Source organism: Argopecten irradians, chromosome 2, assembly GCF_041381155.1.
Source record: "Argopecten irradians isolate NY chromosome 2, Ai_NY, whole genome shotgun sequence".
Classification (NCBI taxonomy): domain Eukaryota; kingdom Metazoa; phylum Mollusca; class Bivalvia; order Pectinida; family Pectinidae; genus Argopecten; species Argopecten irradians.
In genome coordinates, this window is record NC_091135.1 from 67,917,188 (window position 1) to 67,937,207 (window position 20,020).

The following is a 20,020-nucleotide window of genomic DNA, read 5'->3' on the forward strand; positions in this document are numbered from 1 at the left end:
AAACACAAGATAGAGTTTAACTAAAGGGAAATACCCAAAACACAAGATATAGTTTAACTAAAGGGAAATACCCAAAACACAAGATAGGGTTTAACTAAAGGGAAATACCCAAACACAAGATAGAGTTTAACTAAAGGGAAATACCCAAAACACATGATAGAGTTTAACTGAAGGGAAATTACACAAAACACAAGATAGAGTTTAACTAAAGGGAAACACCGAAAACACAAGATAGAGTTTAACTAAAGGGAAACACCTAAAACACAGGATAGAGTTTAACTAAAGGGAAAATACCCAAAACACAAGATAGAGTTTAACTAAAGAGAACATTCCTAACCAATAATCAAAGTACTGAAAGTACTAAATGGCTCGGTTTCGATAATAGGAGGAATATATTTCGAAGGTCAACACTATTCTTGGACAATAAGCAATATTTTGCTACTATTTCCAAGGTGTAAAATAAGAGTCATATACTAAAATTTGGGAACCTATCATAATATTTCCTTTGTTATATGCTGAATGATTTTATAGCATCTTAAACCTTTTCCTTGTTAATTTGATGTCAATGGAAATATCCTTCCTTAATGACTATTCTCAAGTTCCTGGGACCGCAGTATCAGTTAACATGTATTGTTTGCCAGCAGAGAAAGACAAAGAGGCCCATGTGCCTAAACGGTTACTTGAGATCTGATACAGAATGCAACAACTACATGTATATTGGTCCCTTGCATCTATTCGGCTATTGCAGACTGTCAAGACTAATGTAAGCGCATTAGCTTATACACATATAATCAATGAAAATCTTTTCAAAAGAATCTGTACTCCAATGTTTCCCATTTCTGATGGCCAGCCATTTTAGGCAAAGACATCGACTAATTAAAATGAATGTAGAAATTATACACAGTTCTTATAGCTGAATGTTGTACTGCGAGTTGGTAATCTACTTCATCAAATTCATTTGATTTCATTCTAATTTTTCTTTTTCTGCTGTGTGGTATTTGCAGAATTTCAAGTACTTTGATTATATTTATCTATATTACCAAAGGTTGAGATCTTTAGTCAGTTTGCAACCATTCTTGGAGCTGGATGTATACATTAACTTAACAATTAATAACAAGGCAAAATTTACATTTATCTTCATATTTATTTTGTAGCAATTATGTCATAATATCACCAGTTTTCGAAGTTTTAAAATAAGAAACATTGAAATGGTTCTTAACACAAATAAATGTGTAAGAAGATTACTGCACAGAAAGTCACAAATGCTAACTACCATAAAAACATGTATTTTGTCAACAATATTTTTTTGCTCTTCACACCAAGTAGTTTGCATATATAACTCTGTTAAGTTATTAACAATGCACACTGCAGCAACTATAATTTGACAAAAGTTGTATATTTAGAGTATATGATATATATACATTTTCTCAGTGAATTAGGTAAATTAAGCCTCAAAACAGATAGAGTTGCTTCTTTGGTCGAATGTAATACTTCAAGAAAACAAATATAATTATTAAACTAATATCATGCGGAAGTGTTCATAGTTGTAGCAATATTCGTTTGTTATTAAAAATGATTACAATATCTATAAACCATGACTATATGTCATGAATGATACAATACATTCATAGCATAAACTCTACTAATTAAAATACAAAGGCATATTTGCATCATCCATACATAGCATCTGAAAATGAATAAACATGTGATTTCTTTCTTTCTAAATATAAGACATTGTATCATAGCATAATGCATTGTTATGTTTGGAATGTATAAGCATGAAATCACAGAGTCTGGTGATGCCATATAGCTTCTAATATAAACAAACTACAAAACTGAATCTACCATATTTAATGATATGATTAACAAATGCTCATTCATCAACTCTCATTAAAAGTCAGATGCATATATATGCATCACTCATACATATCAAGAAATGAATAAACAATCTTTATTCATTTAACATTTACATCGTCCAGATAAACAACAATTTTCACAACATATTGTGATTTCTTTCTTTCATAATACAAAACATTGTATGATCTTGCATTGTTTTATTTGGTATAAACAAAAATGAAATCACATAGTCTGGTGATGCCATATAGCTTCTAATATAAACAAACTACAAAACTGAATCTACCATATTTAATGATATGATTAACAAATGCTCATTCATCAACTCTCATTAAAAGTCAGATGCATATATATGCATCACTCATACATATCAAGAAATGAATAAACAATCTTTATTCATTTAACATTTACATCATCCAGATAAGCAACAATTTTCATAACATATTGTGATTTCTTTCTTTCATAATACAAAACATTGTATGATCATGCATTGTTTTATTTGGTATAAATAAAAATGAAATCACATAGTCTGGTGATGCCTTATAGCTTCTAATATAAGTCTGGTGATGCCATATAGCTTCTAGCCATATAACTTCTAATATAAGTCTAGTAATGCCATATAGCTTCTAGCCTTTAGTCTGGTGATGCCATATAGCTTCTAATAAAAACAAACTACAATATCTACTATATACAAAACTGAATCTACCACATTAAATGATGAGATAATAAAATACAGCCATATTTTGTAACTCTTAAAGATGCTCCACCACCAACAGAGAATATACAATCATCATCATTTGAACAATTACTTAATCCTGTATATATGTGTCTAAAATGTAATCACTTGTACCTGGTACATAAATATATATCATTTCTTCTTTTTTTCCCTTCTGGTGCATGTGCAAACATAACTTCATTCTATATGGGGCATAGAGCCATGGATTTTTTTTGAGATACCACTTATTATTTTCAACATTATTATCTTACGTAAAATTACAAGCTCAAACTTTTCAATGGTGGAAATGGTAAGTAGGTAACCTTTGTAACGGAAGAAAAATGCCAATTCTTTTGTTTCTGTTTTGGTGAGAAAAAAATTCCATTTGTCAGCGATGTAGCATCTTTAACTTGAAGACATTATTTTGCCACACTTAAATGTAGTTAGAATCTAGTTATCTTCACCCTATCTAAAAAAATACATTTTAAAAAAAAAAATATACATGTACATTCAAAATCACTCACATTCTCACAATTTATTTATCACACTCCAAACTCAGCGTATAAATAAATACATTTAAACTATATGCATTGTTACAATTTGTTTAATACACTGCAAACTCAGTGTAATAATAAATCTATCTAAATCACACACTTTCTCATCATTTCTTAATTACACTTCTAACTCAGTGTATAAATAAATCCATCTAAACTTCACATATTTTCTTAATTTCTTAATCACACTTCAAACTCAGTGTATAAATAAATCCATCTCAACTAATATTTCAAACTCAGTGTATAAATAAATCTATCTAAACTAAACACATTCTCATACTTTCTTACTAGTAATTACACTTCAAACTCAGTGTATAAATAAAGCTATCTAAACTAAACACATTCTCACAATTTATTCAATCCACTAGATCTTAAACAAGTTGCACACATCATCACAATTTATTCATATTTCTGACGTCCAACTGGCATACAAATTAGTAGCATGTTTTCATTCGAAGCGTACATTGTCCTCATCCTTAATGGTGACTTCCACAACCTGATTGCCTTTTGTTCTCACTGTTATTTTGAAAGGTATCAGTTCTGTAAGGCTTTCCTCAAGCGACTCCGCACTTGTTGCCGTTATCTTTAATGCACTACACAGCATTTCTTCTTCTATACAGACATCCTGATAGCCATCAGGTGTCTGTAAGGCCATCTCAACCTTCCCGTCGTCTACGGTAACACCCTCCACATTTCCGAAGATTGTCTGTTCGGGGATGTCAACTTTCTGAAAAGAGAAGTTCAAAACTTTCACATATTGTTGTAAATACACTGTGAAGAGTTTGTACACAGTACAAAATTTTCTGAATTTTATCACACATTTATACATTGTATTTTCCTACATTATGCACAATTCTACAGGCGTTGACCAAAAGAGGTAAGTCTAACTTATTTAGAATGAAATTGGTAGACAAGCTTTGTTAAACGGAAATTCTGCAGTATCTGGAATATATAGCATTAACCTTTACTAGTATTTTACATCTGTTACAGGTAGTAAGTGAACGAAGGCTTATACATTGAAAGGCTTAATTGTATAAGGCCTTTCAATAATTGTATGATTGCAAAGTAGATGGAATCTTTCAACAATTGTGTTTGTGGAAAGATTAATTCCTTCAAACATTATATAGTTACCATGATTGACGTATTCCTTGTGGAGTTCAGTTGCGTCTGTCCCTGCCACTCACTAGTGACGCACTGCGTAACCTCGACATATTCTCCCACTGTGAGTGGCACTTTTGCAATTTCACGCCAGAGGGAGACGTTGATTTCATCTCCATCATTTTCTATTCGTATGGTATGGATAGGTGTATCCACACCAGCTGGTCCTCCAACCTTAACGGTCCGAACACATTCATCCTGAAACAAATCAAATTTGACAAGAATATTCAGTACCTTTCATATTTATAAACATAATGTAAGTTACTGTGCATCAGGCACTGCCAAAAGTAAAATATTATTGTTCTTTTTTTTCACCTCTAATTTCACAATTTATGAACTGTGTTGTAAAACAAGATGTTTAATCAAATAAATCCTTATTTAAGTAATTAAATGTGACACAATGATTTGATTGCAATAATTATATCAAATTCAGAAAAAGATCATGTCAGTGTATCATATGAATGGCAGATTACAATATTGAATACAAATATATACCAGTTAGTAATGATGCTGAAAAGTATAAATGACTAGGCACGGAATTTGAAATTTAGAGTTACTCATAGTAAACAAAAGATTACCTTTACAATTTTCCCCGTCACAGTCACAACTGACTTAGTAGGCATGCTTCGGATTTGTGACACTTTCTTCTTTGGAGATGGTGGAGTGATCAGATAAACAGCACTTTGGCATATGGTTTCTGGAATGTCTTTAGATGCAGATGCCATAATCTTCGATGATTTTGTTAACACAATTTGTTGTTTTTTAGGACAAAGTTTCTCAAATGAAGGAACTTCCCTTCAGCAATAGACTTCACCCTCTTGGTGTCGTTTAGTGTAGCTAACATGCATCCAGTTTCATCCGTAACACTAAAGTTTAGAATGGTCATCTCCTCCCCCGACGTCGTTGTAAAGTTGGCAGAATGGCCAACTTTAACTACTTTTACCCTCACTGAAAAATCAGTGTAGGGCTTACCAGCCAACTTCTTTAGTTCACTGATGGTCTTTTGTGCCATTCTGAAATTAAATATAGCATATACTTTCAACAATTCAAAGAGAGTAACAGGAAATTTAGCAGAATACCTTCTCTTATAAACATTATTTTCATTATCACAAATATTTGTATAATAGTGATTAGGTTGCAGCTTAGATGCTCTATTGACAGTAAATGTTATAGCATTTTCTTAAGTCATGCTGCATATTTTTCAAATGATTATAAAGTCAACATAGGTAATACATGTACATGATATAATTACAACAAGAGTAAGGCTTTTCCCACCAACTTTTGAAATAGTGAGATATATGAACAAAAATGCTTTTCTCTTGAAGTAATTATTTAAAAAAAATAATTGCTAGGCTTTATTCTTGACTTAGTGTTTTTTTTATATTTATATATATATACATACATCATAATCACTATTCTTGACTTAGTGGTTTTTTATATACATATGGCTTAGTGTTTTTTTATATACATACATCATAAACACTATTCTTAGCCCAAGTGTCTTTTTATAAGCATTCATCACTATCACATTCTTTTAAATGCATTTCACATGCAATTCCAACCATATGTTATATTTGACAATAAACACGTGATCATTATGTGACTAAATGAATATACAGGATACTTCTTACACTATAATACTGTTCGTGTTATTTGATATGCAACACAATACTATTTTACCAATCTACCATATAAACTAGAAAGGTAAATAAGCTATAATTGGCTTATGATCAGAATAGTGTGATTCCAATGTCGCACAGGAAATTTCATTGCTTGGTAGACCTTTGATGTATACATGATCCAAACAACTATGATAATCTGTTGTGATGCTGTGCATTACTTGAGATAAGTTGTTTCTCACTAAAAACTCCTTCAAACACTCTGGCATGGTTCCTGTATGAATGTTGGTATCTCCTATGATGACAAGTTTGGTATCACCATTTACAATTTGCAAAATGTGTCTCAGAAAAGCAATGAATGTTTTGGCAGAAGCATTCGATGGGGGATTATATAGGAATACCAATTGAACAATGGATTCCTTATGGAGGATTTCAGCTGAAACAGTTTCTACACCTAACAAAGTACATGCTTGAACATTATTCAATGCTATTCTTGAGTAGAGAACCATCCCCTTGTGAGGCCTACCGTTTGCTGTACCCATATCATCAAATCTGTACATATCAAACCCAGGAAGTTCATATGCAACATCATCATCCACACTTGTGAGTCTACATTCTGAAATTGCGATAATATCAGCAGACAACACATTTGATGTATTCCTCACATCACATATGTGTTTGTGTAAGGACCTTACATTGTGGTACACAATTTTTAAGTCGGTGTGTATTTGTTCAAGTATGGGGACACAAGAATGAAGGGGTGCTGATTGCCGCATTCTACTCATCTCATGCATTACCTCTTTGGAAACAGCAATTTTGTTCTCATTCAAATGCAGAATATGTACATCTTGCAACTTTCTAACTCGACTTAAACCAACATAATGCATATGTTCTTGTCTGCGAGTTCCAAAATGTAACACAGCAGTGTCCATTGTTGAGCCTTGTGATTTATGGACTGTTTTTGCAGCAGCCAAACGCAGTGGGAATTGTCTCCTTGTGATGAAACATGCATGATTCCTTCCAACTGAAAACTTTTTTGTTATCTCTAAAATTGGTGTCCAGCTTTTACAAATGTCTTGTGTATACAAATGATTGTATGTCATTCTTGCTTTTGACCCTATCTTAGGTTCAGTGAACAGGACCCAAATTATGCTACATCTTGCCGATTCTGGTACTCTAAAGTCCAACATTTTAACTTCAGCTACAGCTCCGTTTGTAAGGCCATCATCTACATCCACATTCACACATATTTCTACTGGCAAATATTGAACAATCTGAAGGGTTTCAAAAAGTCCCATTGTTTTGGATGGATTATCTGGTATTTGGGACATAATGCGACTTTTTACATTGTCGGCTACATCACCACTTACTGAGTCTATTGCTTTAATAGTGCATTTGTTTTCTGCAGGAGCATTTTCAAAGGCAACTGTATTGTGTTCATTAACTTTCGCATTAGTTGTGAAAAGGTGAGGCTTCTCTGTTACCTTGGCAGGATCCAACACTTTTCTATTTGCAAGAGCCATGATGTCTTCAGCAGTTTGAGAGCCCTCCCTAAGTCTATTCAACAACAATGCAAATTCGCCATCTTCCCTTTGCCTCATTATTTCACTTAATTCGAATATCTGAAAGTTATCCTTCCATAAGTTTGATCCTATTGCACCATAGTCCTCCTTCATATCTTCAAATATCCAACAATCCATAACTGGCTTCAGTTGAAACAGGTCACCTATTGCAATAACACTGACACCTCCAAAAGCGACAGTTGTGGCAAATATTTGTTGTAAACGCATGTTGATGTAGTTAAACATTCTATTGCCAACCATGGATATTTCATCAATGAAGATTACTTTCAAACTGTTAAGTTTTACTCTCAAAGTATCCAGTTGTTGAGAATCCAAAGGTTTGTATTTGAAACCCTGATTTGCAGGGATACAGAACAGAGAATGAATGGTTCTTCCACCAATGTTATGGGCAGCTTTGCCCGTAGGAGCGCAGAGAACAGCCTTAATATCATTTGGGGAATCTGCAAGGCACTTTGCAAAGTATCTGGTTACAGCTTGGTAAAGAGCTGTAGTTACAACACTTTTCCCTACTCCTGCTCCGCCTGTCAAAAAACAGTATAATGGTGCCTGCTCTGTTTTAAACCAATGAAGCACATGGTCAAAGAACAGTCGCTGTTTTTTGTTCAATGTTTTAACCAAATTTAAGTACTCTTCATTTGAAATGTCATTTACAAAAGTTTCTTCAGTGTCTAATTGTTTCCTGCTTATTCCAAAGTCACTTGCCAAATCATAACGCTTTTGATTTTCTGATGGATTAAAGCATCCATAATAAGCACTAGGCACACTTGTTTCTTGTCCATGGATTTCTTCTATGTGTTGACTCTCAGTCACAGCGATATCTTCATTTGAAAATTGCTGAATGTTATCTTCTACTGATTCAATAATGTCTGCATTTGGAGCCTCAATCTTGCCTTTGTTGTTATGTATAACGTCAATATGATAAGCATGACTCTCTTCATAGGTATGGAACTTTCCAAGCAGATCTTTAGTCTCGTCTCGCCATGGTAAGAACAACATTAGTTGTTCTCTAAAGAAGTTTTTTTGATCAAGAGCCCTGTTATAGCGTATATAACGTAGTATCTTTGAAGTCTTCCTCCTTTTCAAAACTGAACCATTTTTCATGACATATTCATCCAATGTGGTGGTTTCATCAACGCTGTCTTTTTCTGTTCCTTCATTGCATATTATTTCTTCATCCAAATCTTCAATATCCTCTGGCAAAACTACTTCAGCCTGTTTCAATAGGGTTTTAGAAGATTTCTTTGGGAATAATGTATCAAATTTGGAAAAGAATTCTGCAAGACAGCATTGCTGCAGTGCCTTTGGTCTTCTCTGATAGCGTTTGATATTGTTGTCTGACTCTATGTCAGTTGAATGCTCTGGCAAATCTTCCAATTCTTTCAAGGGTTTGAGCAAAAAGGTTCTGTTTGCTTCTTCTGATGTATTGATAAATACAACACTCCTACTACAATGACGCAGTGGCATCTGTAACACTAAGTAAGCTGCTTCTTGTGCACACACTTCCACATGGGTAAGAAACTTATTCCCAATATGACGTACTTGTTGTTTTATGTCATGGTTTCCTTCTTTTATTTCTTGGCAAGCTTGATGCAGCAAATTGGACATGCCCCTCTCACCCTTCGATATGTAAGAGACAATGTAAGAAGCACATGAGTAAGCATCTAATATGAACTGGACATCCATGTTGGCTTCCCATGCTTCGAGAAGTAGTCTGTTGTAAGAGTTAATCCTTACTTCAGATGGATTTCTTTTCAAAAATACCTTTGGGGCAGTCAATGATGAACGTATTGCAGTCACATAGGTTTCATTGTCCATTTCGAGATGTTCCAAAAAATCTTGAAATGTTATATCCTCACCTAATGTCATTGTATCCAACATTTCTGAAATCTTTATGTAGTTGGCAGCAGCTTTAGGAAATTCAGTACATTCTTCCTCACTTAAAGGTTCAAGTATTGACGTTTTCAGCATTGGTGGTATTGGATAACCAAAACGGCATATGGCTTTCCCTTTTTTTCTACAAGTACGTGCATGACGATGCGTTTGATAATTTATCAAATCTTGCCTTTCACTCTGCTTTGTGCAAGTTGAATGTTCATCAATGAAATTTTCAATAGTTTCCTTTGAAGATATCCCAAATATTGGTGCATTTTCAATCCACAACAGCATGTGAATATGAGGTGAACCTCTTTGCTGAAACTCTACTCTATAGAAGAAGTCTTTAATGGACCCTAAAGGTGACATCTCTCCTTTCAAGACACTAGAAATGAAAACCTGAACTCTGTGATTGAAGTACCTTGCATACATAACAGGATCAGACTTAATCAACTCACATTTATCTTTCCATGAAAGAGATTCCAGTTCTTCATCAGTGTATGCTTTATTGTGCACAAAAGTACCCAGTATTCTCAAGAGAACCAACCACTTCGTTTCTGCAGCAGAAAAGGAACAAAACCATGTTGGAATACCCAACTGTCTGATCATTGCAAACACATCTTTCTTTGCCTGTTCCCAGTATGCAGGAGAGCCTCTTAATGTGCGCAGCACTCTGTATCCATCATTGTGTCTAACAACATTATCAAATGAAGATGGACTCAATACTTCCTTCGCAGTTATCTTGTGGTTGGTTTTGCACTTCCTCATTGCCAAAGAAACTTTGTCCTGCAATTGCTTTATTTGCAATTTTTTCATTTTGTAAAATAGGTTTGGTATAGAAACAGCTGCTCTCCTATCCTGGCATCTAAGTTCCCATTTACAAATTGTACTATAATGTACTGGCGTCTTACGCTCTTTGTTTTCTGGACGTCTCTGTCCACAATAAATAGTAGGAAAAGATAGATATTCTGCATCCTTATCTTGATATAAGCCTAGCGGTGTTTGTCCCTCTCCAGGTGCAAATGACATAATTTTGCTGTTCAATGTCTGGACATCAACAGGGTGTAAAAGAGTATCTGTATTTCCAGTAAAACGATCATCAAAATGATTAACTTCTGTCCATCCATCAGAATCATCTAAATCGCAGCATTGTTCATTTTCTTGGATTAATGACGATTCGCTGACTATGTCTGCTGTCAAACGTTGACCAATATTGGCTGGTTTATGAAATGGTACTTCATCTTTCCTATCATTTAGCAAATCATTGCCATCATGGCAGTGCTGACTCGTTCTCTCGTCTATTTCCATATCCTTTACAATCTTTTCGTGTTGATTGCATAATTCTATAACACGGTCAACTGGCAAATCTTTGACATTTTCCTGATAATTGTCCTGCTGATTGCTTGGTTTTTTGTCACCTCCTTTCATTGGAAAAATGTGATGATCTGTAAAGGTAGAGTAAGTGTTTCTGGACACATCTTCATTTGTTTCACAAGACTGGATTGAGTTTCTATTTTCTAAAGAAATAAAGTTGTGCTCAAGATCATGATCTGTATTTGTTGAATTGACATTGTCATGCCCATACCAGTCTCTGTCATTGCCAAGAATCCAGTTGTCATTTATCTGAATACCTTCAGCCTGGAAGATAATGCTATTTGAAATCAACCATTTAAGGGCAGCTAAACATTTATTTGGCCTTATACTTTGATACAGTACAGAGTGTTTGTTGCTTAGACGCCTCTTAAGCTTTACTTGAATTGTCTCGGAGTCTGCCAATGTTCTGGGTAAGATTTTTACAGTGCTTTGAACATCTGTAGGAACATTTACAATGTTTCCTCTCAAACTTCTTTGCCCACCACGTGGTTTTTCACATAATTGCATAAAAGGTATTCTGGGGCTAATTAAACGCTCCTCCATTTCAGTGATTTCTAACTCTTCAGGTTTTTGCGGGAAACCCATACCATTAACAATAGAGCAGGCTGGTGTGTTACCATGTTTAAGTGAGGAATGACAGGTTTCACAAAGCCATTCATTACCATCAATGCTTCGTATCCCTTGAAGACACTGTTTTAGGAAGGGAGAATGTGCATTTTTTACATTTGAAGCCTTTGTTACACTATGCTTAAACCAAGTTTGAGTACAACAGGAGCAAACATATACAGGACCTTCAGAAACAGCTAGTTTGAAATTTTCAATGTGAATTAATTCAAGGGTCCGAGAGTCCGGGAAATTGGATTTTTGGACTTCCTTTTTGCCTTTCTGCCTATATTTTCTGACTTTATCACTTATGGTATATGTTTTTGAAACATTTGTCTTTGGTGCCACTTTGACTTTCTTTTGTTTGTTATCACTATCAGATACATGATAAAGCTCTGAAATAGGTATGTCTGCTTTTCTTTTTCGTAGTTTGGAATCTGCAGTGTTCACGAGTTTCATGGATTCCTTTGAAGAAAGAATTATTTTTTCCCTGCTGGATTGATTTGCTTGCATTGTTTGCATATTCAATTTCATTGCTTTGTATGATGCAACATCACTCTCCTTCTTGGAAGTGCATGCTGTTTCATATCTATGTCCCTCAAATGTGTCTTGTGCTAGGAAAAGATAATCCAATTGGAACTTGTGTCTACGTGATGAAGCAGGTGCTACAGCAGGTTGTACACTACTCATTTGATGTTGTTTAGTTACACTTGAGTAACTGCCAATTGATAAGAAATTGGTCTTAGGTTTTCTTTTTGCTGAAGTAATCATTATATAATGAACTTCAAACTGCACTTTATCTAATGGAGTACTTGATAGGGAACAACAAAGTGCTCTGAGAAAGCCACATAGACTTGAAAATGAAGGTAAAACAGAAAGAACACTTGAACCTTCTGGATGACACAAAGCATCAGTACCTCTACTGTGAGAATCAAAAACATAAAACATTCCATTTTGGGACAAGATAGCAACTGCTGATGAATGAAATATCAGAAGAACATGTTTTGATTTCACTGATGAGACAAAAGCATTATTCAAGGCATGTTCAAGAGAGAATCCCACTGGTGACCTATAACCAGGCTCCATTATGCCAAATAACCCCTGTTTGGGGCACACTTTGAAGTATATGCCATCCAACTCTATGCATGTTGGCAGATCACTGATTAATAATAATCTATCAGTATTGAGATTTCTGTACATAGCATCTCCACAATCAAGAATTATATTCAGATCACTGTGTCTGAAATGCTGTATTTGTTTGAAATTGGTATGCAGCATAAACATTAAGCAATTTGACATACACTGTTTCCCTCTCGATGAACCTTCATACCTAGACGCCCCCTGGCAATAATCAGCTCTTATAACTGAACTTGGCCTACTACGATATTTCAAAATAGCAGCCATTCTCATAGTAAAACCATCACCAGAAAAAAGTAAAGTTTCATTATCAAAGTGGTTTAAACAGCTATCGCATCATAAACTTGCATAGGAGGAATATGCATTGCCTTTCAAATTTAAGACCCTTTATTGTGTACAGGTTTATTTGATCACATGCCTATATTAATTGATTTATTATACACTTTATTTCTGTATAATCAAAATTTCTAGTTTCTGTTTCATGAAAAATTCATATTGGCATTTTCCTTAGCTTTAGTTGTGATTATCAAGAAAACTTTCATAACAATATGTATATTCAAAGAATACTACAGATGTTTTGATAATATTTATTTCAAGTCACACTGGTCTTGTATTGATAGCCTTGTTTTATATTTTTCATGAATTCCTATAACATTAATATAGTTTCACAAAAGTTTCTAATGATGTTCTCATTTTGGTATCTCGTAATGTTCCCTTTTCTTATTATCTCATAATGTTCTCACTTTGGTATCTCATGATGTTCTCACTTTGGTATCTCATGATGTTCTCATATTGGTTTCTCATGATATTCTCATATTGGTATCTCATAATATTCTCACATTTGTATCTCAATGTTCTCAGATTGGTTTCTCATATTGGTATCTCATAATGCTCTCAGATCGGTTTCTCATGATATTCTCATGTTGATATCTCATAATGTTCTCATTTTGGTATCTAATATTGGTATCTAATATTGGGATCTCATTTTGGTATCTCATGTGTTCTCATTTTGATATCTCATGATGTTCTCATTTTGGTATCTCATGATGTTCTCACTTTGGTATCTCATGATGTTCTCATTTTGGTATCTCATGATGTTCTCATTTTGGTATCTCATGATGTTCTCATTTTGGTATCTCATGATGTTCTCATTTTGGTATCTCATGATGCTCTCATTTTTGTATCTCATAGTCATTATGTTCTCATTTTGGTATGTCATAGTTATGTCTTATTGTTCTCATGACGGTTTTATGTTTTATTTCTCATGTTTTTTTCATAATGGTATATCGTGTTATTCTCAAATTTGTTTCTTGTGATGTTCTCAAGTTGGTATCAGATTTTGTTCTGTTCCTATATATTGGTATTTGTCCAAATTAAAGTTTAATTAAATCAATTTCCTCCGTTATAAAAATGTTATAAATGACAAAAATATAGAGCTTTGAAAAGGATAAATTAGATTAACTTGGCTAGTATAATATACTTACGTTCTTGTCAGGAGAGAACAATTCTCAGCTCTGCAATAAAGATACAAGAACCATTAGATATTAGTAAGAGTCCCATAATAGCTATGCACAATTTAACCACAATTGTTGACCAGAGAATGACACTATCGATATCCCTCTCCCATTTTCTTAATATAAAAGACTATTACTCTTATATAAATGTCTGTGAAATCTTACCTTTCAGCAGTATATGCAAATCTATCAAATCTGGTAAGAAATGCCTTCTGTGTAGAATTGAGTGCACCTTATGATCTGCAAGAACAGATAATGATAAACAGCTACAACAAATATTTTGGAAGTACAAGAGAACTGTACAAAATGTTTTATTATCAGTCAGTATTTTGCAAAAGCATGCATTAAAATAAGACACTCACTATTAATCAGACATTCTAATAATTTTAACCTTTGTAATATAAATACTATAAATATATTATACGAATTAATTTCAGCTATTATTAGTTCATTAATATGACCCTTAAGCTTGAATAGGATAGATTATGATATATATATATATATACACGACAAAACAAATACTGAGACCAATCTGCCTTCCCTAGTGCTTTCACTGCTCTTCAGGGATTGTGTATTGATGTTCCATCAGAAGGACATACATGTACTACATTTATTTATCTACACACTTATATATACATACATGTATAATGTATATTTGTGTTTCATTTCCAGCAAACTTACATTTGATGAATTAGTCTGGGTGTACTAGCTGTCTTACAGTTGGAATGTTAGGCAAAAATCTGAAAGTAAGAGAGTAAAGCCATGTAATTTGAAGTTCATACTCAATTCCTTAATTTTCATTTAAAATCATTCATTAATTACAAAAATAATATAAATTACTCTTATAACAAATATATAAGTTGTATATTGGTCATTTAATGTAAAACAAGTCACAACATATGGTAAATTGTAGTATTTTATAATCAAACATAACTAAGGAAATTCGATTGCATGTAGTATGTACTAGGGTAATATCCTTTATTCATAATACATATGTTGACTTTATGGAGCAGAAGTGATCAATATTGCATATGTTTACCTACCCTACGTTTGTAAGTGCAATTTATTTAATATATCATTTTTGTCATGTAAAAAAATCTATGTACTCAGATAATCATACATATATTGCATTTCCTGATAATCGATGCAATGCAATTTAGGGCCTTTCATGATCAATATATTTCCTCTCAGGCAACAGTTTCAATTTCATGAAATGCTTTCTGTATAATTTGTAATTCGTATCAATTCGAGTATTACCAATAATGTAATTATCTTTTTTTACGGGGGTTCATATCTGCCAACCCTTCCTATTTTGGAGGGAGACTCTTGGATTTTTTACCTCCCATTTTCGGCCGTTTTAGCAAAGCTATATTCTTTAATATCAAAAATGGCAATAATCTGATCGGTATTATACCAACAGAAAAAATAGGTCAAAATATGCAAAAATCAACCCTGAAATTACCACCATAAGAATTTCAAAATATTGGCAAGTTTGGGGGTTTCGAGATCCCAAAACTATGTGGATAAAGTACAATTTACTGTTGATTAGTCCCACCTTCCGGTAATTATTTCCTCACAAAAATCACGTCAAATGATGACATCATAATCACTGGATTGTGGGACTAATCGTCAGTAAATTGTACTTTACCCACATATTATTTTGAATAACAAAACCCTCATATTAACTTTGCTTGTTAGTTTTCTCATTATAACTCTGTAGGGTGATATAAATTTGCAATATATTACCAATTAATGAACTATTCTATGACAATAAATTAGAACACTGTATCTGAAATTTTGTCAAAACTTTTCCATGAACATCATGCTTTCAACAATTAGTAAACAGTCAGATGTTTCTTCACATTTCATATAATGTTAATCTTAAAACAGCTGCCTGTTTGATCTTGTTGTTGTCGATTTACTGCAACTGAGTTAATTCACATGTTCAGAAAATCATGTTTTGCTTTTCCCCAAAGAATGGTCAGTTGTACCTAACTTGGATTTCCGCACTGGGGCCTGGCACAATTTTTATAAGTCATGAGTATAAATATATATATAATAGTATCATAACCTAGATACTATGATATATTTATACTTTCAGTTTAAACAATTTGGTGCCAGGTCCTGTGGGATTCTCCCCACACATTTACAGAGGGACTTTTAGCTGCGATGACTTTTACTACTAGTAATTAGTACTGTACTGGTCATCCATTTTTTAATTAGACATTACTTTTCTGTAAGAGAGTTCTTTTCGTCTTCTTTGCTTTGTTGGTGGTAAAGGCATGCACATATTAGTTTCAAATATTGCTTACAAGGTTAAGTTACCTAGTTGATACTTGTCTTTATCGACTATTTAAACCTGATCTGTGAATGTATGGAAATGATCTCTAAACACCAATTGCTTTGTTTACCGCACTAATCTGATAATAGTTAAAATCATAAGACATGTAAACAAGGATTGACCCAATATAAAATTGATACAAGACCTAGTAAATGTTAGTTTACGCTGCCTCCTAGCCATTTTGTATTCTTATCAATATTGAGCTTAGGTGAAAGTACAACAGGAATATAACGTTACAGTGCAGTGGAGATAAGAATGAAATAGCGGGAATGGATTTTGTACAGTAAACTTAACGTTAGCGTTTAGGAAATTCTAACAGTAAATATAGTTTATAACACGGGTTGGGTTATTTAATTAGGCCTATATGGGTCAGTTATTTTTGTTTTGCATACCTTAGATGAAATATCATTGCCTATATCGATGTTGGAATTGATACATCGGCATATTTTTTTTTAAATTCTTTTCTTGTATTCTATCGGATGTTGACGCGTCTCTCTGCTTCCGTTTAGGCTTTATATACTGTAGGGCCGTTCATTTATTCGGAACAACCGGTTCGACTGTTGGTTAAAGTCATTATTTCAAGTATAAATCCTGACGGACCTCCCTTTTTTGATACAGGCCTGTGAGGGCTTTGTCAAAGCTCGTCTGGAAACAATATAAAATCACCAGGTCCGCCTTTAATTAGTAAACAAACAACTAACATGAGTTAGGTCCAACCAGTCAAACCGCATAATCGAAAACGGCCTTGGCCTACCTAGCCATTGGCCGATATTTTGATTACGTAATTTCATTGGTTGATATTTTCTACTTTCTAGCATAAGGTCATGGCCGTTTTCGATGTCGTAAAGACGGACCTGGTTTATATTGTTTTCAGACGAGCCTTGAAAATGCCCTCACAGGCCTGTATGGATTTGTCCATGAAATTACGACTTTAAGAAACAGTCGAACGGGTTGTTGCGAATATTTCGCCGCCTTTTGTCGTATCACGGAGTAACGTCAGTATTAGGCCTCTAAGAAGACATTGGCGATTGGCTGGGTGCACCTTCTATTTTCTTCTAGACCCCAGCTGTTACAGCGATCCTTATTTACTGTTAGCTATATAGGTCTTACTAGCAGGGAGTCGCGGTTTCAGTCATCTCTATATCGGTCTATAAAATATAGTCTAGGGGTTATACCAGTAGATCTACTTTGACAGTATTATTTTATTTATTAACTTAAGCCTACTGTAAATATAATCACTGTACTCAGTAGGACTATACTACTGTTTCATATTAATAAATTGAAGAGCTTTGAACCCAGATAATAGATCTACCAGGTAAAAATAGTTTACCCTTTAATTTCTGTGATATTTTCAAACCGATAGCCTTTGATTGTCTACATTTTAATTATAATCTTATATTTATCAAATGTAGCATCATAACAAATAAAACACGTGAGCATGACAGCATGATCCATCTAGATCAATGACCTCGATTTCTTTTTTGGATGCTGCATGTGTATAACCACAATATTTACATTTTGATACAAAATTGGTTTATATATACATTTGACATTCTGTTTTAGTGTTGTTTTTTTTTATTTTTAATAATGAACATTTTTTTTAAATGGATTATGGAGGAAGACCAGTGATTTTTTCCAGGTACATTTGGGGCAGAATAAAGGGCCCTTCCCCTAGAGTAATTTTGCTGTATTTTCCCAATGTGATGATAATATTTCTTACTAATATTGATACATGTAATTCATTAAAAAATATAATTATGTTCACAATTTAGCACATATATTGATTACACTATTGTAAATTTATAAAGAAAGCAACATTTTTTGCATCAATAGCATTTTTTCTTTATTCATTCAACTTAATGAAAAACATGACCTACCAAGACAAGTTGAAGAAACTAAATTTACCAATGCTAGTCTTCAGGAGAATCAGGGGAGATATGATCGAACTATATAAGATAACAAGTCATTTCTACGATAAATGATGTTTCAATGCCATATTACTTTGGAAAGATGCTTCAGACTGCAATAGTACTAGAGGACATACGAAAAAAATAATCCCAAAACGATCAACAACAATAGTCAGAAAGAACTATTTCCCTATAAGAACTGTGAATATTTAGAATGAACTGCCAGAACATGTAGTATCAGCAATTAATGTAAATTCTATAAAGATTTTCACTATAAAAAACAGCAGCAGACGATTTAGTATTTTTCTTCAGTTACAAAAGTTACTTACTTCACACCATTACCACCATTAAAAAGCTTGAGCGTCTAATTTTACTTCAAGTTAAAAATATAAAAATTTTTTTTATTGCATCCTGAAAAAAATCTGTGGCACTATGTCCTATATAGGATGAAGTACTGATTGCGCATGCAGCAAAGGCAAAATAAATTATCTTATATTATTTTATATGTTAATTAGACAAATATATACATGTACAAGATTAAACACCAATTATCGTTCAAATGATGAATATCATTTAAGCTCTGGCGGTGGTGGAGCATCTTTAAGAATAAGTTGGATAATCACTGGAAGAATCAGGAACTTTTTTTTCAATTACGAAGCAACAATATCATAATCCCAAAATTTTGTATGATGATCTGTACGGATTATAAATGCATTAATGACTTATGTAATATGTATCTATACGAGTCTGGTATAGAGGACCCAGATTGTCCTGAACCAGAACAAATATTATCTTATCTTTATTCGCAACTTTTCAGAAACAGAAAATAAAAGTTTCATAAAAACCATTATAAGAAAAGAAACATTAATACTGATGGCCTAAGATGGGAATACAACACCAAACCAAATGCAAGATTGCCTGTGCAATCTTTGAAATAGTAAAGATAATTTTGAATATGTTGTTTGCAGTCTGGTACAGTGATAGTCAACTCTATATACCTGTATCTAGTGGATGGTAACTAGGACTAGAGCGGGAAGCATATGATAACCCGTGTGATGAAAAGTAACATTAAATTTATTTAAATTAACCTGCTCAGAAAGTGACAAGACTGTGCAGGTAAGTGTAGAATTATTACATTAAGCTAATAACTTTTGTGACTCCACAAAATTAGCTGTTATGGAAAGGTAGTGGACCTTTAACTTGGCTACATTATTTAAATTTGAAAATGAGAAATGAGTCTCAGAGAGTGGTTGGATCATTAATTACATAAATTGTGTTATTCCCCAAATGTTAATCACACAAAGCCATTCTATTTGATAATTTCAAGCTGAAGTTTATCAGTAGCTTATTTTCATGTCCTATTTTTTAATTTGTTGATGTTTCAGACCAAAACAACACACAATTTTGAGGAATATGCAGTCTATGAATTACTCCTGCATGGCTACGCACTAGTACTAGGTTACTGTAACAAATACATGAAGTACCATACGAACAAATTTATGAAAATTTAAATCTAATAATGCTAATAAATCTTTAACACCAGTATTTAATTAGAATTAATGTAATCATTCATTTTTGTTATCTTCACGGAGAGTTGTAAAATAGGATAAAGTATAGAGATCATATTCCTTATTTCACAACCGATTACAAACTTTTAAACTACCCATATATGAAAAATGACTTTGTTGAATAATCATATTTATTAAAAAGACATCAATATAACAAATTAAATGTACTTTTAATAATCTTAAAGATGCTATAATGCAAGAAATCAATGAAGTATTTTTTC

General features: G+C 33.3%; 1 protein-coding gene and 1 pseudogene across 1 annotated transcript; both read right to left on the reverse strand.

Moving 5' to 3' along the window:
- Positions 1–1,111: 1,111 nt before the first annotated feature.
- On the reverse strand, positions 1,112–19,990 carry LOC138316300 (uncharacterized; annotated as a pseudogene).
- Positions 5,978–11,314, reverse strand: LOC138316804 (uncharacterized). Its single transcript, XM_069258459.1, has one exon. The coding sequence runs from the start codon at positions 11,312–11,314 to the stop codon at positions 5,978–5,980; it is 5,337 nt and encodes a 1,778-aa protein (XP_069114560.1).
- Positions 19,991–20,020: the final 30 nt, after the last annotated feature.

Bases quoted from the DNA above. Each gene is read 5' to 3' on its own strand.
- LOC138316804 (XM_069258459.1), bottom strand. From the start codon at position 11,314: ATGGGTTTCCCGCAAAAACCTGAAGAGTTAGAAATCACTGAAATGGAG.